We start from the raw sequence: 25,736 nt of genomic DNA on the forward strand, positions 1-25,736 counted from the left end.
GAGAAATGGTCTAAGTTAGACTTTCATTATTGAATGTTAGTCTCTCCTTTTTCTCATTTTCAAACAACACATACTATAAATTTCAAAGTTAAAGACATATATTTAGGTAAGACATTTTGATCCTAATTTTGAATAGTTATTTCAAAATTATTTGATAGAACATAATTATGTCAACATTTTCATACATTTAATTAGTCTCTTACCATATAGTCCCTTTCAAATGTGCCTTCCTCAGTCTTGAGTTTTGTCTTCCTTTCTATATTTATTGTTTTTGCTCAGGCCTTCTGTTAGTTTATTCAGAAAGGATAACAAGGTGGCATATTTTCTTAATCTTTGTATTCCTGAGAAAATATTGCTCTGACTTCATGTATAAATAATGACTTCATTAAATATGGAAACTGTGCCCTTTAGACCTCTGGAAACTGTGACTCTATTTTCTTCTAGCTTTTAGGGTTGTGGAAGAAGAAAGTTAAGGCTAATCTGATTCTGGTGGTTTTAATTACTACCTGATTTTGACTATGCTTAAAAAGCCTTTATCATTTATCTTCAGAAATTCCGTGAAGCTATGCAGATGTCTGTTATGAGTTTTTCCTTTGCCTATAAATATAATGTGTACTGTCATGTTTTGCGTGGAAGAACTGGTTTACATCAGGACATTTTTTTTCTGTTGTTTTTCTAAAGATTGTTTCATTTCTGTTTGTTCTATATTCCCTTCTTAATATCCCAAGAATATGTGGATTTAATCCCCTGCATTTATTCTCCATGTTTTTCAATGAAATATTTATTCTCATTGTTATAACACATTCATCTCAGTGTTTGCAAACCCAGTGCTTATAGAATTCAGGAAAGTAACAATAAACAAAATAAATGAAGCCAGCCTGGCACAAAAGTAATGAGTGATGAGGATTCTGGAAAGCAAAAGTGTCATCTAAAGATGGCAGCTACTGATCAACTGGTATTCAGTGCTAATAAAGTGTTATTGGAATTCAATATTTTTCCAGAAAAATTCAAGTCTGTGAGTTTTTTTTTTTTTCCTATTTCACAGCAGAAGAAAAGAAAAGCTAATAAAGGATTTCACAACTTACCATCGGGATGATCTTGGTCACACACAGAATGATCTGTCACTTCGCCGCCTTTTGTAATATTGTCATCCTTTGCAGAATCTAACAACCACCAAGCAAAACCTTTAGTCAGCATTTTTAAATTGGAAATAGAGCAGCTTTCAGCACTAACATGATAGACTTATGTTTGAGGAAAAATAGAATTTACTACTTTAAAAAATAACCGCAAATACATATGTTTGCCAATAAATAGGCGCTTCCCCACCCCCCCGCCCCGCCCCCGTACTATGTGAGATATCTGCTCAAAGCTTACAAAGGCAGAGATGTAGCTAGCTGGGATATCTTTTTGCAACAAATAAGAAAATAAAAGCAATCTTTTTGCATCAGGGAAAGTCTTAGAACTGTAGGAAAGGATAAAAAAGGAAGGCAAAATAGAGAAGATTAAAGGACTATCTAATTTTAATGTTCTTAATGCTTCCATTACTGTGGTTGCTCACATATGGGAGTCTTGAGTCCTTGAAAAAGTCAGATACAGAACCTTGAAATCCAGTGGTAATTAAGTTCATCTTCCTCGGAAACCATAACAGTAGAACAATAGCATAGAAGGAATGCAGACCTTCTGGTCTCTGCAAGGTCATTCCCTCCCTCGTTTAGCACATTTAAACATGGAATCATTGTACACTTATTATTATTATTTTTTTGTTATAGGATATGGTTACAGGAAAAAAACATGGCTAAAAGGATTCCGTGACTATGGGCTATTGCAAAACTACAAAGGGCTCCTTGCTGAATATTTAGGTCTCCCTGGAGGCTGTTTAAAAAAGCATTGGAATGAATGGCCGGGCGCGGTGGCTCAAGCCTGTAATCCCAGCACTTTGGGAGGCCGAGACGGGCGGATCACGAGGTCAGGAGATCGAGACCATCCTGGCTAACACGGTGAAACACCGTCTCTACTAAAAAATATAAAAAAAAACCTAGCCGGGCGCGGTGGCCGGCGCCTGTAGTCCCAGCTACAGGGCCACTGCACTCCAGCCTGGGCGACAGAGCGAGACTCCGTCTCAAAAAAAAAAAAAAAAAAAAAAAAAAGCATTGGAATGATCCTGTGAATGGATCAACAGGAAGACAGCAAGTAGGTCTCTCATTCATTTTCCAAACATTTAATAATGGCCAAGTATATGCCAGACACTTTTTTTAGAACGAGTCTCTGTTACCCAGGCTGGATGCAGTGCTGCAACTGTAGCTCACTGCAACCTCAAACTTCTGGGCTGAAGTGATCCTCCTGTTCCAGCCTCTGTAGTAGCTAGGACCATAGGCATAGGCCACCATGCCCACTTAGTTTTCTAATTTTTTGTATAGGCAGGATTTTGTAATTTTGCCCAAACTGGTCTTGAACTCCTGGCCTCAAAGGATCCTCCTGCCTCATTCTTCCAAAGTGCTGGGATTATAGGTGTGAGCCATCACACCTCACTAAACTTGATGGTGGGGAGCCAACAGGAAACAAAATACCAAATCTCTGCCCTCATGGAGCTTATAGTCTAGTAGATATTTTTCATGCTGCTGTAAGGAAAGCAATCCAAAGATATCTAAAAGTCATAAGCTAATCCTGTAAGCATGTGGCCATGGAGAAAGCTGGGGGTGGTACACCAACACCTTGATTACTTACAAATGGATTCTCTACTGAATTTGTGTCTCTTGGTTGAGTTTTAACTCCCTAACAGAGCTGAATCAGATGGAGTCTAAAACAAACTATTCTTTGTTCGTTTCCTTTTCCTCCCTCCCTTTGTCTCTCTCCACTCATTTCCTCTCAAAATTAGGAGATAGCTTTAAACAACATGGTTTGGAATATTATGAGAAAGTTTGTTTCTTGAACCTGCCACAAGCAACATTTGATGGACAAGTGAGAAACCTGGGTAGTTAACATATGATTCAAATTTAATAACCAGTGAAGCAAGTATTAATATATACCCGAAGTGTGTGGCTTTAATTAACTGCAAATAATTCCCCCAAGGCAAATGTTTAATTATCTGCACTGCTTCTTATTTCTTTCTGAGACTGACAATAAGTCTAAAAGTCCAAATTTGGAAGCAAAACTGAGCACAGACACATTTGCCAAACTGTTATGTAACTCATGTCAAATTGTTTTAAACCAGCTCCCATTAAAAAATGCTCTTTTAATTTCGGAGCTAAGATGCCAATTGAAAAAAAATTTTTGAATATTTTTCTCAGATGAACACTAAAAATATACAATGATTTAAAAAGGTATTATATAAATCAGGCTAAATTTTAAATTTGAAAGTGTTTTAGTTTTAGTTGTTTATTAAAAATGATATTATTTGATATTTCGTCTTGTACAACATTAATTTCTCTCAACATCAATGTTATAGAATTATCCAAGATTTTGTATTTAGTTAAAATTTATTCATTTACACTGAACAATAATTCATTGTTGTTAATCATAATGTTACATAATCATTATGATTCTGCACCAAATATCACATAAGAAATGTCTCTTCAATGGTGATTTACATTGAGTTTACAAGTTTATGATCTAATGAGTCACATAAGATGGGTGAAAGCGTTTGAAAAATTACTCACCAGACTGTATCTGTTTTATCACCAAAATCTGTGTCTTTAGCAAATAAATTATCTTTGTAATTTCAATATTCTTGGGGAGTTGCTTTAACATTATTGAGGCACCTTCTGATACCTTTCCATATAATGCATTTCATTGCATCCAAGATACCATCAGTTGTTCTTTGCACTATTATTTTATGTAGTATAACACATTATCAGTTCTAAGAGAAGTCCTGACTTTAGAAATAAAATATATGAAAGAATATGCATTTTAGAAAAATGCCATTTTAGTATATTCAATGTGTGCACACAAATATACATGTCTTTATGTGATGACAAGGATTTCATATCAGCATGACCCACCACCAAACCCACAAGCTCACTGTCATGTATGTGAGACTTTTCTCCAGAAATGGTTCTACCTCCACACACATCAATAAAGTAGGAGGAAAAGTACTATATAACCTCATGACAATATTCACAAATAAGCAGGTACCTATGGAAGATGGTTTCCACCAAAGTTACTTTATTTATAGGGATCTCAGAATTTCTAGTCTCATAACCTTTAGCAGGCTTAGATTTGATTCTGTATCTTTTACATCATGGATCTCATTACATTATGTTTAGTTGTAGGATTGAAGTGGTAGTGCAGCTTTTCTGCTTAGGGGGTGATGAAAGCTGCACTGGATAGGTACATGAAATTCTTACTCATAATGATGGAGAAAGAAAATATATATATTCATGATCTGAATATTTGTGTCCCCCTAAAATTCCTAAGCTGAAATTCTAACTGCCAAGGTGATGGCATTAGGGGGTGGGGCCTTAGGAAGGTGATTAGATCATAAAAGTGGAGCCTTCATGAATGAGATTAGTACCTTTATGAAAAAGATTTAAAAAGGTCCCAGAGAGTCCCCTTACCCTTTCCACTATGTGAGGACACAGTTAGAAGGCACCATCTATGAACCAGAAAGTGAGTTCTCAGCAGATACTGAATCTTCTGGTGCCTTGATCTTTGACTTCCCAGTCTCCAGAACTGTAAGAAATGAATTGCTGTTGCCTATAAGCCACCCAGTTAATGCTATTTTGTTGTAGGAGCTTGGACTAAGACACCAGTGTATATGGCCACTAAAATAACTTATTATTTCTATATAAGTTCTGTAAACTACACTAAAAATGTAGTTGCATATAGTAAACTCTTGCAGCCCCTTGGATTTGCATTTTATTTAATTCTAAAAATTATCATTTGGTAATGTTCAAAAACGTGTAAAATAGTTATCACCTAATTCTGAGATTCAGTCAATGTTATTTTAATAACAGAGAACTGGAATTAAATTTATATGTAGCTTCTGACTTTCAAAATCTTTAAGGTCAATGTCATATTTAAAGAATTTTTTCAAATGCAAATATTAAATCAAATATTCAAGCCAAAGGGCTGTAGATAGATGTGCTTTTAAGATTAACCAGAATAAAAAAGAAACACTTTCATAAATTAAAAAAGAAAAAGCCCTCACTTAGAAAGTTGAAAAGGTTTAAAGGAATATTTAAAATAGATTAAAATAAAATGAAAAACCTCATAGAACAGAAATTCTGAAAAGTAGGTCACTTTCAATGCAGTTAATTACACATATCTACATGGAATATTACATGTATGGATTTAAGCTCTGGCGAAAGATGATGAAACTATTGAATTTTTAACAAAAATATCTTAACTGTAAGTGAAAATAAATACTATCTCTATCTAAGATGTCCCTTTAGAACAAGACTTCTTAACCCTCAGGGATCCCTGGGTATGCTGTATGTGTCTACAAATCCTTTTGAAAAGATATGCAAAATGTGTGTATATGTTTGTATTTCTGGCAGAAGATAGCATCCACCATATTAGCTCTATGAACCCACCAAGGTTAAAAATAATTTAAAATGTGTACCTCAATGCCAGTGATACTGCCATTTTACAAAAGATTTTCCAGACCATTTTGAGAAATTAGCTACTGAGCTTGATTCCTGCTCCATGAATTAATCAATGATGGCAAATCTTGAATTCTTAAGGTAGATGTGATTTGAGAAAATAGCCAACAAATATAGAGATGTGTTAAATAAATGAGAGGGATAATCCAACTGGCAAAAAACCATGTTGCATCAAAATTAGAGGTGATTATAAAGTATAAAACTGACTGCATCATTAACTGTCTTTGAAGATAACTATTCAAGCTACGTGGTCTAAAAAATGCACTGAGTAAGAGACGAAGCCCCTGACTATTATTCAGAGTGATGATAGGAGGTCATTTTGGTATAGAAGTTCCAATGGGTCTGAACAAAAAAAAATGCTATACACAAAAACCGAAACATAAAATAGTCTTTCTCTGTAAAGCGTAAATGTCTACACATGAGTACCAGAGCTTGATGCAAAAATTGCACAGAAACACCATCACCTGGATTTTCTTTGATTCTTGTTAACTGATTTGATTATACCATGCAAAACATTTATCCTGGCCTGCTCGTTAGAATCTCTGGCTTATTATGTGAAGCAATTAGGACAAAGTAATTTTTCCTCCATCTGAACCAGGTGCTTTTCTAAATAAACGAGAGTCTCCCCAGTCGATAATGTTCTTACTGAAACTTTGCGGCGGCTATTCTTTTATATAGGAAAAAACTATCCTGCAACACATTCCCAGACTATTCTGATGCTGATGATCTGAACTGGGCTTGGTCCCAGTGAAGCTGGATAAACAAGGCTGAACTATATTTACCTGAAAAGTAAGAGGGCCCATAGACAGGACAATGCTCAGGGCATCAGGAGACCCAAATGAGCTGTAGTTGGTCATTTGTCTTCATTATGGTCTCATTAACCTCCATCAAAAGGTGACCAATCATTCCCAGAGTTACGGAATTCAGGGACAGGTTGATATTCCTTATCTGAAATGCTTGGGCCCAGAAGGGCTTCAGATTTTGGGGATCATCACCCTGTGCTAACAGTCTTTGCGACATGGCTAGGAAAACTACCAAAATGCATAATGAATTTGATTTCTATTACAAAACACACATTTCAAACAATAAACTTGTGTGAAACAGCTCATTCTTACACTGAAGGTGATATTCTTCTCAAGTTGTTATTGAAAATATGAGCAAATGAGAGATTCAATCATGGGGTTGTGATTCAGAATTTAGAGCTACAAGCTTCATAACTGTAGGGAAATTCATGCACTTTATATAATCGCAGTTTCTACACCTAGGAACTAAAGGTGTTGAGCTGGATAATCTCTTCAAGATACCTTACAAAGCTAATCTGATTTGCTCAAATTATCTCTTTGTTCCAGCAACACTTCTTTGTAAATGTTCCCACTCTTCCTTCATTATCCACCTACCTGAGTTGGACAGTTCTCACTGAGATTTTTACCGTGCACTTACAAAATAAAGGTTGATAGTGGGGGAAGCACTAAGGTGTGCACCAGTGTCAGCCTGGCCGTCTTTAAGTCAGCAACTCGACAAAGAATCATCACAATGGAAAACAGAACAGCTGGATATGAAGCCGGTTTGGACCATGATGGAAAAAGAATTGCTTAATTACCCTTTCAATCAAGTTAATTTTTCCCATTTGGCCATGTAAACAAAGGCAAATCTGCTCTTATTTTCTCAGTTGTCTGTGACTTGGTTGTTTCAGTATCCTTGACCTCCATCCTTCTGATTTTATTCCGATCTTGCCTCCCTCTCTCTTACTAAGCCTCACATCACAGGCTCTCTTGATAACATTAAAAAATAAAATCTTACCAGGCCATGGGCGTGAAAAGTATCTACGGTTCTAAATGTAAATGGGCTGGGAATTCTGTTAAAACATTCATCTATAAATCTGGGAGAGTACAATTGTTTTATTTACACCTTGGCTTAGTTTGATCTGACAATGAAAGGTCATGGTGACTGTACTACTGAAAGAACCTTCTTAGGAAAAATGATAAAGGCTTTTGTGGCCTTAACTCTAAGCCGACAGGCTGGCATCGGGTCACTGCTTCTGACTCATTTTATTTTATGGAGAAGTTGAGGCAGGAGCCAGAATTTCTCTCCAGATTCATAAATGCAGCAACTTCTGGGCTCAGATTGCTTTTAGCCAGACACTTGGAAAGTGTGGCTGAGGGTTGCTGCTGAGATCCAAGAATTTCAAGGACTGAGTCATAACCTACCTTGTTGGCTCAGAACTTGTCTTTTTTTCCAAACATAAAGGCGCATGTTTGGAGAGTGAGACAAGCATTTGGGTCCTTTGTGGGAGATACTATGTTGAGTTTCAAAGACCTGTACGACTTCTCCCGAACATCAATTTATTCCTCACACCTAGAAGGATCCACAAACTCATCTGAGTGAGAAAGGACTGAGGCCTCATCAGGGGCCCCCAGTCCCCCATGTGCTTACTTTTTTTTTTTTTTTTTTTTTTTCTTTCTTCAATTGTCTCCATGCCGTTGAAAATAATTCTGAAATATGGGTGGCTGCAGAGTGGCTCATCGTGTGGATCCCACATGCTATTTTACAATCGTTTCTATTACTGGACATTCTAATGAAATCCAATTTGGGGACTTCCTAAAACATTATCAATGTTGTAGTAAAGGTTCAAAGGCTGGATTCACTCTTCTCCTTCTCTTACTCCTTCCCAACTATCTCCACCTCTGAGATCTAGAGAGGCTAGATCTTTCTAGAGCTAGAGTAGTGAGAACAAAAACAGCCCACGCAAGCTAAGCCTTGTAGCCAACGTATTCCAACCACCTCCCTGTGGACTACCCCTGAGGTTGGAGCCGATGGTGCCAGTACAGAGGGCATTCTTGTCCTGGATGTACTAGAAGTACTCAGGAATTAATGCCCAGCTCTGGACCCCCCCAAGGATTTGGGAGATAAATACCCCAGCTTCCTCACCCTTCAGGGAGATGCTTCTGAATGCACTCTATACATCTCTTAAATTGACGGAGCCTCAGTTTTCCTCAGCAGTAACTTGATCATTAATATCCCCTCAGGGCTGTCCTCCCTTCCCTGTCCCACTTCCTCACACCTCACCTGTACTTCCTGAGAACATCTCCCAAATAAAAAGTGGGCACACCTTTTGCACCCACAACCTTGTCTCCAGATATGCTTTTGGGGATCCGAAACTTAGAAAACCAAGACAGTCCTTCATCTGTCTCCTATCACTTAGTAGCAAATATGAGAACGCTCATCCTATTCTCCTGACTTCTAGCCTGCTGCTCTCTCACTCCATGCTGTCTTTAATTATGGTGTGTTAGGGAAAGTTTCTGCCACCTAATTAGTGCAAGTTGAGAAAAAGGGTTACCGTGTTTTGCACTGTATGACCCTAGTAGCTGGGTCACGGATGACTGGTGAGTAATGGGCCCTAAGCAGACACCTCTTGCTTGGCCAACGGACACTAAGGTGGCCTGACATGAGAGCTCCACACACCAGGAGAGAATTAATATTCACTTAACTGTGAAAGGAATTGATCAGCTCTTTGAGTGGATGGCTGCTAGAGCAGTTGTTGAGTCTCTAGAGGAACTGATGGAATGGCTGTTGCCTCCTGGGTGATCTAGTTCATGCGGCTGATGAAATGGTTTCCTCATTCTCTGACTTTCCTGCCAACCAAGCAACCTCAGTGTGTATCACTTTTGTATATCCTGAAATAGTCTAACTCACTTTGTGATTCTTGCAAGTTCATTACCTAACTTTAAAGTGTATATGTACTTTAGGGTGCAGCACACCAACATGGCACAAGTATACATATGTAACAAACCTGCACGTTATGCACATGTACCCTACAACTTAAAGTATAATAATAATAAATAAATTACAAAAAAAAATAAAGTGTATATGTACTTTAAAGATTTCTAAAGTGTTTTTTTTTAAACAAATAATACTTTAAGAAGTATGGACTGGGCGCAGTGGCTCATGCCTGTAACCCCAGCACTTTGGGAGGCTGAGGAGGGCAGATCATGAGGTCGGGAGTTCAAGACCAGCCTGGTCAACATAGTGAAACCCTGCCTCTACTAAAAATATTTTTAAAATTAGCCAGGTTTGGTGAAGGGCACCTGTAGTCCCAGCTACCTGGGAGGCTGAGACAGGAGAATCACTTGAACCCAGGAGGCGGAGGTTGCAGTGAGCCAAGATCATGCCACTGCACTCTAGCCTGGGTTGACACAGTGAGAGTCCATCTCAAAAACAAACAAAAACAAACAAAAAACAAATATTACTTTAAGAAATCTGGCATTATTCTAGATCCATTTGTAAAAACCACTCACCTTTTTAGTCATTTCAAACTGTACAGTACTCACGAAACTTGTACATAGGCTGAAAGGCATTACGCCAATGAACTTACAGAAAATTAAAGACGAAACAGCCTGGTCACACAAAGTAAAACAGGTTCAGTAAATTTCATTTTCAAATATCATGCTGATGGTAGAAAAAAACCAGGTGACATCTGGTATTACAGGAAATAGGGTGTACAGAGGTATCTGTATGATGTGAACAATGTTTTGTCTCACAAACTAAGAAAAATGTGTTAAAACAAAATACTGTAAACAATTTACAAGAAACTTGAGAAGAATAAGATTAAATTAAAAGTGTTATTTTCAATTTATAGAAGGATTTTATTTTAATCTGCTACTGTTTTAGAGTAGGCTTAACTATGAGTTCTAGAAATTATTATACTAGATTTTCCTAATGCAATGACTATATTGTCAGCTTGGCCTGCCATAACAAAGTACCATAGCCTGAGTGGCTTAACCAACATTGTTTCCTCACAGTTCTGGAGGTTGGAAATCTAAGATCAAGGTGCTGGCCAGTTCATTTTCCAGTGAAGGCGCTCTTGCTGGTTTGCAGATGGCCACCTTCTGGCCACAGTCCTGCATAGCCTTTCCTCAGTGTGTGTGCCTGCTTTTTATAAGGACACTAATTGCATCGTAGGGACCCCACCCTCATAACCTCATCTAGCCTCAACTACTTGCCCAAAGGTCCTATCCCCAAATACCATCACATTGGAGGTTAGGACTTCAACATATGAATTTGTTGGCGGTGGAGGGGACAAACACGAAGTCCACAGCACTGACATATGCATTTGTGCACATGGATACTTGGATGGTTTATTTCCCTTTGAATGTTAGCCATTCAAATTAGTATACCTGCTGCATATCAGAAGAAACCCTCAACATAGATTTGGAAATGGGATTTTACCTAAGTCCAAGGTTCTCTTTCTCCATTTCAAATCTCTGGTATCACATTACCATTTGATCCTTAAAATACACCACATTGTCAGTATTTGTATAGCAAGGATAAAGTAGTCATGAGGGAATCTGAAGGGATATTCAAAACACTTAATAACTGGTATGGATGTTGGTTAATCAGAATGCACATGTCCACAGTGGTGGGCAAGGCCCTGGAGCCATGCTGGTGTTCTAGGATGGCAGGGAGGTGGCGGGAAGGGTCACTTGCAAGGAGAGGTGTTAAGTCATTGTTTGCCAAACACTATGTAAATGTTTCAGTATTTTAAAAACACTTGCAGCAGAATTAGAGTGTACTGGCAGAATATCAGTTCTCTGTATAGTAGAGAAATATATTGATGAATTTTCCAAATGTAATGAGAGTATTTCATTAACTGTAAGTCTCTGATGTTCTCATATTGATGAAAAGAATAAGAAGTAGCTTTCCCTAGGAGTCTATAATCTAAGGATTGAATAATCCTCAAACACATATTTGTGATAACCTCTTATTTTGTGGTCCTTATCTGATAACGCACCATTGCAAATAGAACCAGCAAAAACTTTGGGATAGTCCTTCTGTGTGGAACACCACATCTCTTTAGGCCAGCATCACATACCCTGCCTCTCTGGCATAGCCACACCACCCCACTGCTCCCTACATCACTGCAGAGGAAAACTCATGCAATCAGATCAGGCCAACCACGTCGGTAGGTGAAGCTGATGGCCACCATGCTGGGAGATATAAGGGGACCAGAGAAGGCCATCTGTTTCTACATGCCCACCTTGACCCCTCACACTTCCCAGAGGAGCCTTCCTTCCTTGGAGAATAGAAACTTGTTCTGCCTTTTGGGACATTTTTTAAAAATGCAGAACTCCTTGGAAGGATCCCACTTGTGACATTTGGAGTAATGATTTAACTAGTTGCTAAAGATTAGTCCAGAGTCAGCTGAGAATAGGAGAGGATGGCATTAAGCAGGGACCAAGAGGAAGGGAAGGACCTTAATTAAACAGAGGCCATGAGAGAGCATCAAGGTTATGTATGTTTATGCTCCAACCTAGAGATGTATGAAGTGGATCACTCTAAAGGTAAACCTCTATTTGTTATCTAGGAGAAACACTGTGAGACTGCCAATTAAAGTGCATGTTATTCACATTACTAAAAAATTTCCTAAAAGTTGCATTCATAATTTTTGTAAAAAATTCAAATTCTTAACTTTCTGTTGAATATAAATATACCTATAGTACAAAATTCATAAGTGTGCATGCAGCTTGATGAATTGTCACAAAACGAATACTCCTGCATAACCAGGACCAGCTCAAGAAATAGAACATGTCTACCATTTTCCTACTTTCTACCCCTTATCCTCCTTTCCAGCCACTACCCTCACTCTAACCATCACCACTCCAACTCCCAACAGCATCTGTAAGTTGTGCCTGTTTGGGGACTTGACATAAACCGAATTACACATAATCTGTTCTTTTCTGTGTCTTCTTGCTTTTGCACAACATTACGTTTGTGAAATTCATTCATATTTTTGCATGTGAAAGCGGATTTTAATTGCACTCTGAAGGCTGGCCACATCAGTAGATTCTATGGTAAATCTTTTTTGAAGAGTAAAAATAGTATTCTTTTCTTTTTCAAACATAAAACATTCACTGCTCTCCTATACTCTATCTTCAACTTATGATTTCGTTACTACAGCCATTCTTAAATGTTAGTGTGCATTAGGAGTAGGATCCCTGGAAGGGCTTGTTAGCATACAGACTATGAGATCCCAACTCCAGAGCTTCAGTTCCTGAAGGTCTGGGGTAGGGACTGAGAATTTGCATGTCTAACAAGTTCCCACTGACACCCCTGCTGCTGTTCCATGGAACACTCTCTGAGAGCCATTGCCTTAGCATATACTGAATTTGTATCTATCTGTAGGCATTTCTTTTCTGTGTCTAAGTCATCTTTCATTTAAAGTAGGATTTTTGGAGAAGCATCCTCACATGGACTGCCCATGGGTTTTCCACTGCAGAGACAGCGGCCTCTAACATGTGATGAGGAAAGATGCACAGCTCTATGAGTGACAGAATCTGGGAGCTCCCCATCAATATGTGGGGATATAAGAGACATTTTCAAAGCATCTCTCCTTCACATTAGATTTATTGGGTCTTACTGTTAAAAATCTGAAACTCTTTGGTTGGCATGCCTTCAGAAGAAGAAGAACAAAAACAACAACAAATGAACCTGTGGAATCAAGAAAGGTTCAGGTCATATCATTACTGATTGCATCAAACCCTGCAGGCAAGAACTCCTTAAGAATAAAGCTTAAAGACTAAAAGTAATAGACAGTCTCTCCAACACATTCTCCTCAAGCTAAATCCAGACACCGTCCACTCCATTAGCCACCAGCCACATGTGGCTAGTGAGTATTTGTGATGTGCTGAGTCCGAAAGACACATGCTGTAAGTGTAAAATACACACCGACTTTCACAGACTTAGCTCATACACATACAAAGAATGTAAAATATTGTATCAATAATTTATTTTTAGGTTTTTTTCCTTCAACTTTTATTATAAGTCCTGGGGTACATGTGCAGTATGTGCAGGTTTTTTACATAGATAAACATGTGTCATGGTGGTTTGCTGCACAGATCAGCCTATCACCCTGGTATTAAGTCCAGCATCCATTAGCTATTCTTCCTGATGCATGTATCAATAATTTTTACATTGACTACATTTTGAAAATATTATATATGGATATAATGGTTAAATAAAACGTATAATTAAAATTATTTTCCTTGTTTTTTTTCTTAATGTGGCTTTTAGAAAATTTAAAACTACATATGTGCTTCTCATTTGTGGTTCACATTTATTTCTACTGGACAGTGCTGTTCTAGATAATTTAAAATTAGCCTGATTTATACAAATAGTTAAATACATGTTTATTTGAAGGGCAGAATTAGGAAGATGGAAAATTATAGCTTGCCAAAGGATCATCCATTAGAAACTAGGAAATCTAATTTGGCTTATAGCGAAGTATCTGCAAATGGTGACAGAAATGACTGGGAAGAAGCCCTAACTAGAGATTGTTCTGAGAAGTAATGGGAGGATGAAAGAGAATGGTACATTTGTAATAGCTACCCAAACTACCTTACACCCGAACAATACCCAGTGGTTGAAAATTTTTGCTTTATGTTGATTGGACCTAAATTTCTTAGTCTGATATTGAGAGTCCTCCATAATCAGGGCTGTACGTCAGCAACAAATTAATGAGTGGGTGATGGATCCATCATTTAAGTCAACTGGGTTTATTCATTGTACCTAAAATAGGTCTTCTGATGTCCTTCTTCTTTTTCCCAACTAGAATAGCTTCCATTTGCACACCCTTCACATCCCAGCCCAAATCTCATATTCTCAACCAACATTTCACAGACAACTCCAAGTAGAGATGCTCCTCAACCCTAAGCTCCTTAGTATGTTTCAGTGTAAGACTTTTTTGATACTTATCATGATCTGTCTGGCTTTCTTTGCTGCCCTGCATCCTAGTTATATGGCCTCAGGTCAGCTGTTATTGCTCTGTGCTTCACTTTCCTCCTTTGTAAAGTGGGATGGTAATTGTATTTATATCACAGATGAGAGTGGAAGGCATGAAAACATGTGCAGTTCTTAGAATAGAAACTGATGTATAATAAGGATTCGATAAATATTAGCTGCTAACATTATTGTTGCTGATATTAGCTATGCAGCACGTTTGTATATCTCATATTTCCATCGAGATTGTAAATTCCTTGAAAGGCAAGAACTGTATTTTCTTTTTAATATTGCATAATGTCTTAAAAAAGTTAGGACCCAATAAATATCTGTTGGCCGTAAGAAATGTCAATAAATTTTAATTGGTACCTCTGTAGGCCATACTGTGTACTAATCACAGGGATAAAATGATGGACAACATAAATACTGTCTCTCCACTCATGAAACCTAAATTCTAGTAGGGGAAGATGGATAGGAGGAAAAGATGCAAAGAACAACAGAAGAAGATTTACATAGTTAGAGACAGCAGTGAGTGTTATAAAGCAACACACAGGGGGCTGAGATGGAAGTTTAGTGGAGGTGGCTTTACCAAAAAGATGACCAGAGAAAGCTGTGTTGAGGCAGAAGCACAATGAGAGGAGTGGGAGAGGTGTAAGGTGAGACTGGAGAGACAGGGAAAGTCTGCAATGGAAAAGTGCAACTAACGGCTATGGTGAGCTATTTGCATTTTACTTGGAGGGAAACCTGAGGGTACTATGGGCATTCAAGAAGGAGTGTGCTATGATCTGTTTACTTTGCTTTGTCTGGTAACGGTGGTAGACGTTTTACCCAACTTAAGAAATGAAATTATCTTCAAGTGCAATGTATTAATATGAACATGACCTTTGACTTATATAAAGGTTAGCTAATTTATATAGGGTTCAAACATAAACACTTAATCTTCGGCTCATTAAAGCCAGCTATCTGTTTAACACGTGAGTGTGTGAACTCCAAAAACATAATTAGTTATCTGCCACTAGAAAAAACAGTGAGCAAATTCATGAATCAGGGTCCTGCCTGGACCTCCATTGTGACATATTCTCAGTTATTAGTTTAGGTAAAGACCCTGTTGCTTTATAACAGGTGTCAGTTTTGAGGGAACGACTCCAAATATGATTTTGGAATAAGAAAAGATGCAAATAATGAAAACATAATAAAAATTATAGAGTGAGTCTGCTATAAAACACAGAGCACGCAGAAATCAAAACATACTACCATTTAGTTCTAGGCAGACACTGACTTTAAAAACAGCAAATAACTTGAAACATACTGTTTTCCTTGAAAACAGAAACGTTTTTACAAAACCAAGTATTTATCACTCACTTTTTTCCTTGCTGAATAAGCAGACATTCAAAAAAGCCTTAACTTATGTGTATGCGTGTTTCCTTTTTCAGCTAAATTTTTAAATGAAATAAGTTTAAATGAAATACATTTATATGTACTGATGTTTCAATACATATAATATAGACTGATCACATTGGGGTAATTAGCATATCCATCATCTGGAACATTTATCATTTCTTTGTGTTGGGAACATTCAATATACTCCTCTGGCTGTTGAAAACTATAAGGTATATTATTGTTAACTACATTCATCCTATGATGCTGTAGAATGCTAGAATTTATTTCTCTGATCTAGCTGTAATTTCGTATCCTTTAACAAATCTCTTTCTATCCCTGCCACTTCCCCCTACCCTTTTCAGCCTCTAGTATCCTATTCTACTTTTTACTTCTACGAGATCAACCATTTTTAGCTTCTGCCTGTGAGTGAAAACATGCAGTGTTTAATTTTCTTTTCCTGACTTATTTCCCTTAACATCATGTCCTCCAGTTCTGTCCATGAAAGCCATGAATGACAGGCTTTCTTTTTCATGGCTGAATAACAATCCATTGTGTATTTATCATGAGCAGATTCATAAGGAAAATAAACTTTCACAGAAATGGGAGAGTTTTCGAAAAGTCTTTTCTCAAATCTATTCTTTTGAGATCAGACTAGATCGGGCGCATTCAGGGTGGCATGGTGGTAGACGCAAATCCATTATTTAGCCTTCAACTTGTGTGGCTTCAGTCATGTTACCCAACCTAAGTCTTGGTTGGATAAAATTAGAGAAAATTAGGGAAATATTAACAACATCATCCATCTCTGGAAGATACTGGGCAGCTGTTCAACCAACGTGTTCCCCCAGAGTCTGATGTAATCTGTTGACTCCATCTTGAGAGAAGACGCAGGGAAAGAATCTGGGAGGGGCTTTGACCAGGGACAATAATGTGGAGAAGAGGGAGATGGATGTGCGGAAGGGTACGCTTGAGCCGGATGCTTGGTGGTGTTGACTTGCTTCTCCTCCTCCTGATGCTGGTATATATCAGTGTTAGGTGATAAATCAAGTAGTTGGATATCCAAGTCTATACTAGTCTACATCAGGATTCTGCTAGGAAGAAAGCTGCAGGAAGCAGGAGGCTGGAAGTCAGAAGCAGGATGCAGAAAGCTGCAGGACTGATTAAAAAAAAAATGGTTTCTGATTTTCCTGAAACCATGAAGGAAGATTCAGGGAAACCCAGTGCCTGGTACTTGGAGTGGTCTCAAGGCTTTAACCATCTACCCTGAGGAAGAGGTTGAAAGAAATATTTGTCTCATTATGTATTAGTCTGTTTTCATGCTGTTGATAAAGACATACCCAAGACTGGAAAGAAAAACAGGATTAATGGACTTACAGTTCCACATGACTGGGGAAGCCTCACAATCATGGCAGAAGGCAAGGAGGAGCAAGTGACATCTTACATGGATGGTGGCAGGCAAAGAGAGAGCTTATGCAGGGAAACTCCCCCATGTAATACCATCAGATCCTGTGAGACTTACTCACTATCGCCAGGACAGCATGGGAAAGACCTGCCCCCATGATTCAATTACCTCTCACCTGGTCTCTCCCACAACATGTGGGAATGTAAGATGAGACTTGGGTGGGGGTGTGGCCAAACCATATCACATTACGCATTTAGGATAGAATTCAGTGAATATTTAATAATTGATTCTGCCTCATTCCATGTTTAAGATAGATGTGGTTGGCATAGAAAACATTTTTGGGTGGTTTAGGTAATTTGAAACAGTGTAATGGGTTTACATGCTTTTTGAAAACCTTAGATCTTTATGAGACCTTAATGAGTCAGGCTGGGAGTATTGTCACCTTGCACATATTTGTGTTGGTTCTCAAAACAGGGTGTGTGTGCATGCATGCGCTTGCATGTTGTTTTGAGTACACATATATGTTTATGTGAGTGTCACTGTCCCTTATGCCTGAGAAAAATAATCTGTTTTTGCCTTTCCATTCTAATTTGACACATCTGGTGCAAAATATCAGGGCTAATTCCAAAATGAAATAGGAAGACGATCTTCTCATTAAATGCCATCAATGCTTAAACCTTGTCTTCATACTTGATTAAAAAATGTTCCAGTCTTTGCCACTAGCTAGCCAATTATTCCTTGTTTCTTATTAAGGAATGCAGCAGTTGAGACATCTTCGCCCGTGCTCCTTCTCTCTCTCTCTCTCTCTCTCGGGGTGTGTGTGTGTGTGTGTGTCTAGATAAATATATCCTCCTAGGAACAGTGGCAGAATAGCTGACAATAAACGTCATTAGAAAAGAGTCAGAGCAAAACATCCCTGCTTGTGAAAACCTATTGTCAAAAACTAAGATAGGCTACATCTCTTTCTAAAATTTGAGAGAATGTTTTTCCAATACCACTCCATAACTATAAATTCAAGAAGGCCAGACCCCATTTTTAAAAGGTACTTTACCGTTGCCTGTTTTGTATTATAACTTGAAATCAGAACTTTAAACTGTGTTCTTGAGTTCTTCCAGATGGGATGTGGAATGGTTTCTCAAACTGTGTTTTGTATGATTTTTAAAAAGTTCTACCAACAAAAAGGGGGTAGCGAGCAAACAAAATTTCAAAAAAATCACATTTAGTCAATTAATGTGGGATATGCCCCATACTTCCATCTCCCCTGAGCATTTCAATTCATGTTAGCATGGTGAAGGCTCTGAGTTCTGCATTACAGAAAATCGACTTAACTTTGCCTAATTTTGTAGTTTCCAAAACGTTTTGACTGACTGCTGAGCTCATTTATCAAAGAACACTTATTAACATCATCAAAGATACTATAAAATTTTAAACATGGGGATATCTGAGCAAGAGCCCCACCGTGTTGCTTATAGATCTGAATTCACTTCAAAAGAAGTGCCTTTCTCCAGCGTTTTTGCCCAGTCAAATGATGTGCCATTCTACATGAACCATTGTCATAATATCTGTTTTTCATTAGCCACCTCTTTGTTTAGTTTTTGTTTTTGTCTTTTCTGACAGGGTTAAAAAAGCAGGTCCACTTTATTTACAATGATCAGTTGGTGACACATGGATCTTTGAGCTTTCTGTGGCCTTGTGGAGACATCTGGGCAGAGGCCACTCCTGTTAGGTTAATACACCCCCCTTCCTCATCCTGCTATGAGAGTCATGCTGCTGTCAGAATCCACCTGCTCTGAGTACAGTCCTATCTATTTAGTGTCAAAAACACATAACTTCAAAATTAACTCTGGAAATACTTTCTAAAACTCTTAAAGTACAGTATTTATTTTTAAGTTCAAATATTAATGTGTATTTGAGTCCAATGCACATTAAAGTTTGAGAATTACTGAGTTAGTCTAAATGATATTTCATAGAAAAATAGACTATACTTAACTAGCAAATGTCTTGTGTTTAATCAGATTGGTTAGACATGCCACCTTTTGTGAAATAATCTAAAGAGTTACTCCAAATATTATTTTTATACTAATTAACAAGAAGTGACAGGGTCAGAAAAATACATACTCTAAAAATAGTACACTGGGGAGTCAAAGTTAAACACTTAAAAATATGAGTCAGAGATATTATGATTTTAATTTGTAGACAGAAAAGACTTCATGCATTTTTGGTTGGGTAGGTATACATCTTGGGTTTCTCCAGTCCTAGTGAATCAGGTCAATTCTGGTATTATTATTATTATTATTATTATTACTTATTGTGTGTGTGCAGGCCGAGGTCTTGCCCTGTCGTAGCCCAGGCTGGAGTGCAGTGTACGATCTCCACTCCTGCAAGCCTCCATAGCCTCCCGAGTTCACAGCATTCTCCTGCCTCAGCCTCCCGAGGAAGCTGGGTTCCCGTGCCATATACCATGCCTGGCTAATTTTTTTTTTTTTTTTTTTTTGTATTTTAGTAGAGGACTGCCAGGATGGTCTCGATCTCCTGACCTGGCAGGTCAGCCAGCCTCCAGCCTCCCAAAGTGCTGGGATTACAGGCATGAGCCGCGCCGGTAATTCTGAATATAATTATTAACAGCATCCTGAATCACTCCCAAAGGTATTCTGGTTTGAGATATATATGATTACTTCTATTAGGTGATGCCCACAAACGCATTCCAAAATATGGACTAGGGACCTTCCATTCTAGGTCTTATCTATAAGAGAATAAAACACAAAGCAGGCAGAAAAATCTATGAAAGGCACTAACGGAATGTCTGGTATTCAAGCAAAGATACTCCGTTACCAAATCTCCATTGGTGAGTGGGGCTAGGTAGAGATTCCTCAGGTGTTTCTGCTTGCCAGCATAGTTTACTCCGGTTGCTTTTCAATATTCAACTGGTGCATGCCCTATGGTGTACTGGAAAATGCTCATCTTGATGGTCAGGGGCTGGGCAACATCTGTTGTTAAATATTTTGAATGTTACCTGTTATTGAACCTCTCTAACCTGCGTTAGCATATCAATAGATTTCTTGATTTGGTGATGATTCAATGACATATGACTGTCCCACCTGGGGTAGTTAGGATTTTAAAGCCAGCAAATAAATTTAATAACAATAATTGTAAAAACAATAATGCTGCCAACTCTTGTTGAAAGTTTACTGTTTGAGAAGCTGCTGTAAGCACTGTAAGTATATTAACTCTTTCAGTTTTTGCAACCCCATGATATAAATACTATTATGGTTCCCTTTTTTACACATGAGAAAACTGAGGCACGAGCTAAAAACATTACCTAAGGCCACACAGCAGTGGTGATGTGAATTTGAAATAAATTGAGACTGATAAAGGCTTCATGGCTTGGCCCAAGGAATTCAAAAATAAGGCCACTAAATTTGAAAATGATCACGAGGATGCTCATATAAATTTGGACCTATTTGGACATAAATTTAGGTCCAAAATACTATGTTGGACAAAGGGATTGTAAACCCATTCAAATAATCTCCATGTCCTAGTCTAGATTTTGTTTTCAAGTCTTATCCACAAGATCTTTAGAAATATGTCCCAAGAGATCATATAACAGAATTGGCTGTTACAAATATATTATTACAGCCATACTTAATTAGTAAGGAAAAATAATATATGCACATTAAAGTGTATTTGGAAGGGAACTAACACTTACCTTCCAATTGCCACTTAGGAATATTTTAAACTATATTAAATAGTAGATAAATATGTACTGCTTTAAAAGAAGTTTATTATATTCTCTTAGAGGGGAAGAATATCCAAGTCTGAAAGTGAACAAATAGGAAAAGTCTTGGGCTTGAATTTACCTTTTATATTTCTGCAGTGTGACATTTTTGGGAAAATTTACTTCTGAAACAAGAGAATTCTGAAAGGGAATTTCTTTTATTAGGAAGCCTTAATAATAGTAAAAAACAAATTTGGGAAAGTGGCTATAATATTAGAATTAAAAGTGGCCCATTCTCTATGATAGGTTCTATCTCCAATTCTCTAGTTAATTCCTGTGGAAAAAATTTCAGATAATTTCTCATTCACACTTTCTAGAGTCGTGTGAAGTCTCTAATTTTATGCATGACTCTCAATTAAATTCTCCAAGAAACTGTTAAATCATCAACAGCATCACAGAAACTGTTATGTACACACCAGTTTATTCCTTTTGATTAAACAAATATGAGGACCTACTATGTGCAAGCCACTGTGTTGAGCTTTGTGGAGAACATAAAAATGAATGAGATTTTGTATCTGCTCTTAAGAGATCTACATTCTAGTGAGCTAGATATGTATGTAACTAATATTGATACAAGGTCCATGATAATATTTAAGGTTTACAAACAAATTTATGAGAAGCAGGATAGTTTACTACTCTATGGGGTGAATTGTAATGAAGACGGGAGAAATCAAGAAAAGTGAAAATATGCATGCACCACCCCCCTCACCTGTATTATCTATTATAATTTCTGTCACTGTAATGTTTGCTCAGATAATTTGTGATGGAAGAAGGAAGGATGGGAGCGGGGGAAGGATGGAGTAAATGTTCTAGTTAGGGTAAGAAAGATATTGAGATTGACTTTGAAAAATGGTCAGGATTTTCATGTACAGAATAAAGAACAAAATGGATGTGACAGCGTGAGGGCAGAATGCTTCAGACCAGTGGCACTTGGGAAAGGACAAATAACTGAGTCGGGCTATAGAGTAAGGTACAGCCAGGGTCTAAGGAAGCACAAAAGGACCAGGAATATCATACAAAGTGGTTTGGGTTTTACATGTAGTCGGGGGCATGATTGGAGGTTTCTGTGTACTCATTTCATTGTAGTCCCTAGCTTAGGGTCAAGGTCATGATGTGGACCAAGCAGCTAGCTCCAAACTGCCCTCCCTGTTGCCGTGGTTCCAGTCCCTGCTCACCTTGCCCAGTTCCCAGGGTTCCCATGACACCCTCTGTGTTCTCTGGACACACCTGTATCCTACCCACTCAGGCAAAGAAAGTCCTCTGCTCCAAATTCATGATATGGGAGGCAGCATGGTGGGTAGAAAATGCATGGGCTTTGGGTTCAGACAGATTTGGCTTCCAAATTCTGGTTCCAGCTTTTGGGAAACTGATTCAGCTATCCAAACTTTCTGAGCCTCAGTTATCTGCAAAATTGGGATAATAACACTGACGACTTTTTAAAAGTAATAATGAGAGATTACTTTACACTCATTGAACTGTCGAAAATCAGAAAGAACAAAAATAACAGTTGCTGACAGAAATATGAACTGATATAGCCTGTTGGGAAAGCAATTTGTCAACACCTATTAAAAACACATACTCCTTAAAGCAGAACTCATATTCCTGGAATCTTTCCATACAAATAAAAGCATCAGCATATAAGGATATGTATGCAAAGATGTCTATTGCAGCATAGTCTATGTGGCAATAGAGTGGAAAGAAAGTGCTTGCTTCTCATAGGAGAATGGTTGAATAAATTATGGTACAGCCAAACTATGGAATATCATGTGAGCTTTAAAATGGATTAATTAGATCTTTGCACAATGACTGGCAGAGATTTCCACCAAGTTTGGCTACCTGTAGCAGAGCAAGATTTAGCAAGGTATGTGGAATATAACACAATATTTGTAAAATAAACATATATATATATTTAATAATGACTAAAAAAATTAAGCCTCCTACTGTATACCATGAACACCTTGAAAATCTTTAAATGGACTGAATCACTTTAATGCTTAATATTTTTGAGGTAGGTGCTATTATTGTTCTTATTTTACGTATGAGGAAACTCAAGTTGAGGAGTAGGAAGATTAAATAATTTGCCAAAGGTCACACAGCTTGGTCAGGGTAGGATTGGAATCTGGGCCCAAGTAGTTGGAAGAAGAGACTAGACTCTTAGTCCGTGTATTTTACTCTCTGAGTGATTGAATGGTGAGGAGTACATAAGCAACAAAAAGAGAAAAATTGCATTAAAATCATACATTTTACATAAAGCTTTGTATGTTCATATATTCAGAAAGAGATGCATGATAGTCTCCAAAATGAGAATGGTAGTTATCTCTGGGTGCTGTGATTATATGTAATATTTTTTACTCTCTTCCATTATTTGTATTTTGTGCAATAAATATATTAATTAAACAATCAGAAAAATAAAAAAAACTATTCATTGTAGAAAACACACAAATTTGCATGCATTCACATTTACTAAAATTTTCTTACCGAAATGATGATGATCATTTTACAAGGTTAAAGGGATGTTTCTGGTCAGTATGGAATTTAAAACTGAAACCACAGAAACAATTCAAAATTGAGGCTGGATAAAAATTATAAACATTTATTTACTGGAATACACAATTAAATGATGATAGACTGTCAAAAGATGTGGGAAGAATTTTTAATGTACTGTTATATTTGAAAGACAGGTTCAGACTTGTATGCATTGCAGAATACCCTAAAAAAAAAGAAAACCCTCCATATATGTATGAGGTTAACTAGAAGAACACTAAGAGTTTATATATCAGCATATTACATATGCTTATTTCTGGGTACTGGGGTTATGAGTGATATTTTTGCTTTCTTCTTTTGCTTATTTTTTTGTATGTAATAAACACACATTACTTTTAAAATAAGAAAATATATGTAAATAATAAAAATATTTTAATCTTTTCCCTCATAAATCAATAAAATCCAGGAATTTGTCCTGAGGAACTGATCATAGATACACACAAAGATTTATCCAAAATGTAGGCACTGCATTTCTCTATTATTTATACTAGGAAGAAAACTGTAAATAACTAAGTTATCTAACATTAGGGCACTGGCTATGTAAATTGTGGGACAACTAGATGATAAAATATTGTGACATCAATAAAATTCATGCCTTTGAAGAACTTTTAAAGACATGGGTAAATATTCACAGTGTTACTGTTAAATGAAGAAATAGAATAAAGACTTTTATTTTCCTACGATTTAATGCTTAAAGGGAAATGGCTATGCTTTCATTCCTATTTTTTTGCATTACAAACTATTTTACAATAAAGATATATTATTCTTATAAGCAAAAATAATTTTATATTAAAAATATGATAAATACTACCTTTTAAAGAGATTGCATAAGCTTAAGTAGGTATTAGCTATGGCAGTTAACAGTAATAAAATCATTCTCCTATCCTCACTTCCCACACACACACCTTTTTCCTCTCTCCTTCTCTTAGTCTCAGGTTACCCTTTTGAGAAACGAAGACTACATTGTTATAAATGTAAAGTATTGTGTACAGGAGACACTCAATGCATCTTCTTTCACCTTCAGTATACCAGCAGAGGACGGCCACTTTCATTCTACACTTAAGGCTCCTACTATCCAAGAGGGATAACTCAGGGATGCTCAAGTGTATTCAGACCCTCTATCAATGCAGATCCAGGGCAGAGGACAACCTTGTCCTCGCTCTGATGAGTGAGAGGGTGAGGATGCTTGGTGGGGGATGGTGAACACCAAGAATGGGAATAGGACAAAGAAAAATTAGCCTGGAGAGTCTCGAGAGGAATTTCATTGGCAGCCTTGGTTTTGTTTCTCCTCAACAGTTCAGGCGAAGAACAGAAACAATGCCATTTTTCAGAACAATTTTGAGTCCACACCACTGGCCAGGCCTACAGCGCTCAGTGGTTGGAATAATTTGTGCTCTCATCTCTTGCACATTCCTGAATCCTCTTCCTAGTACATAATCTTTCTCTTTTGTTCACTTTGGCAAGGCTGACTCTTGGCGCTAGCTTTCCCCTTTTCCTACAGTAATTTTGACTTCTAGGAGGTTTGAAACTAGATTAAGGGTTAAGAAATCCTTTGCCAGGTGACATCCCATTTCAAAAATACCAAAAACAGCAATTGTATGACTTACATGGTGTTCCAAAGGAATACAAGCTCGGGTATGCACCTGAGTATTAATTGACTTTGTTGTTAATATTAATGAGCATATGATTTGGCCTAGTTGACCTTCAAATTTAAATTAGGTACTGATTAAATAATATGGCAGGTGAATTAAGATGAGTTTAAACAGCACTTTATTTTCCCCCAGAAAGCTGCCTTGACCTTGGCTCTGGGTGAAAATAAGCTATTAGAAGTGTTGAAAAAACTAGAACAGAGCATATTGTTTATCTTAAGGAGGTTGACTATATCTTAAATAGTAATAATAATAACTTCATAAAAGTTTCATCTGGAGTACTTGACATTCCTATGAATTTTACCTCTGTGTTTATATGCCCCTTTAATATGATTGCTTGTATATTTGTTAACTTAAATAGCCTTAATACTTGTACTCCTAAATTTGTTTTTAAGGATTTAAAGTGCAAACTACCATTAAATCAACAGAGTATTTTTAACCAGTAGAGAAAGAAGTCCTCAATAGATAAGTACACATCCTATTTCAGAAATAACCTCAGAACACCTACCGACCCACAAATCTTTTCCCAGGCCAGCTTTACCTTGGAGTTAATTTCAATTCAATCCTGGTTGCCAAATCCTTGGCATGCATTCCGGATGAATTATTCATCAGCATTC

General features: G+C 37.4%; 1 protein-coding gene across 3 annotated transcripts in view; it reads right to left on the minus strand.

Annotated features, from left to right (window-relative positions):
• MACROD2 (mono-ADP ribosylhydrolase 2) overlaps positions 1 to 25,736 on the minus strand; it is a 2,100,238-nt gene that overhangs the window by 79,369 nt on the left and 1,995,133 nt on the right. For all 3 annotated transcript variants that reach the window (XM_021921837.2, XM_003905088.5, XM_009216566.4), the window contains one exon: positions 1,086 to 1,163. In XM_021921837.2, coding sequence (XP_021777529.2) covers positions 1,086 to 1,163 — 78 coding nt within the window. The remainder of the gene's footprint in view (positions 1 to 1,085; positions 1,164 to 25,736) is intronic.

This window comes from Papio anubis, chromosome 16, assembly GCF_008728515.1.
Source record: "Papio anubis isolate 15944 chromosome 16, Panubis1.0, whole genome shotgun sequence".
In the NCBI taxonomy this organism is placed as follows: Eukaryota; Metazoa; Chordata; class Mammalia; order Primates; family Cercopithecidae; genus Papio; species Papio anubis.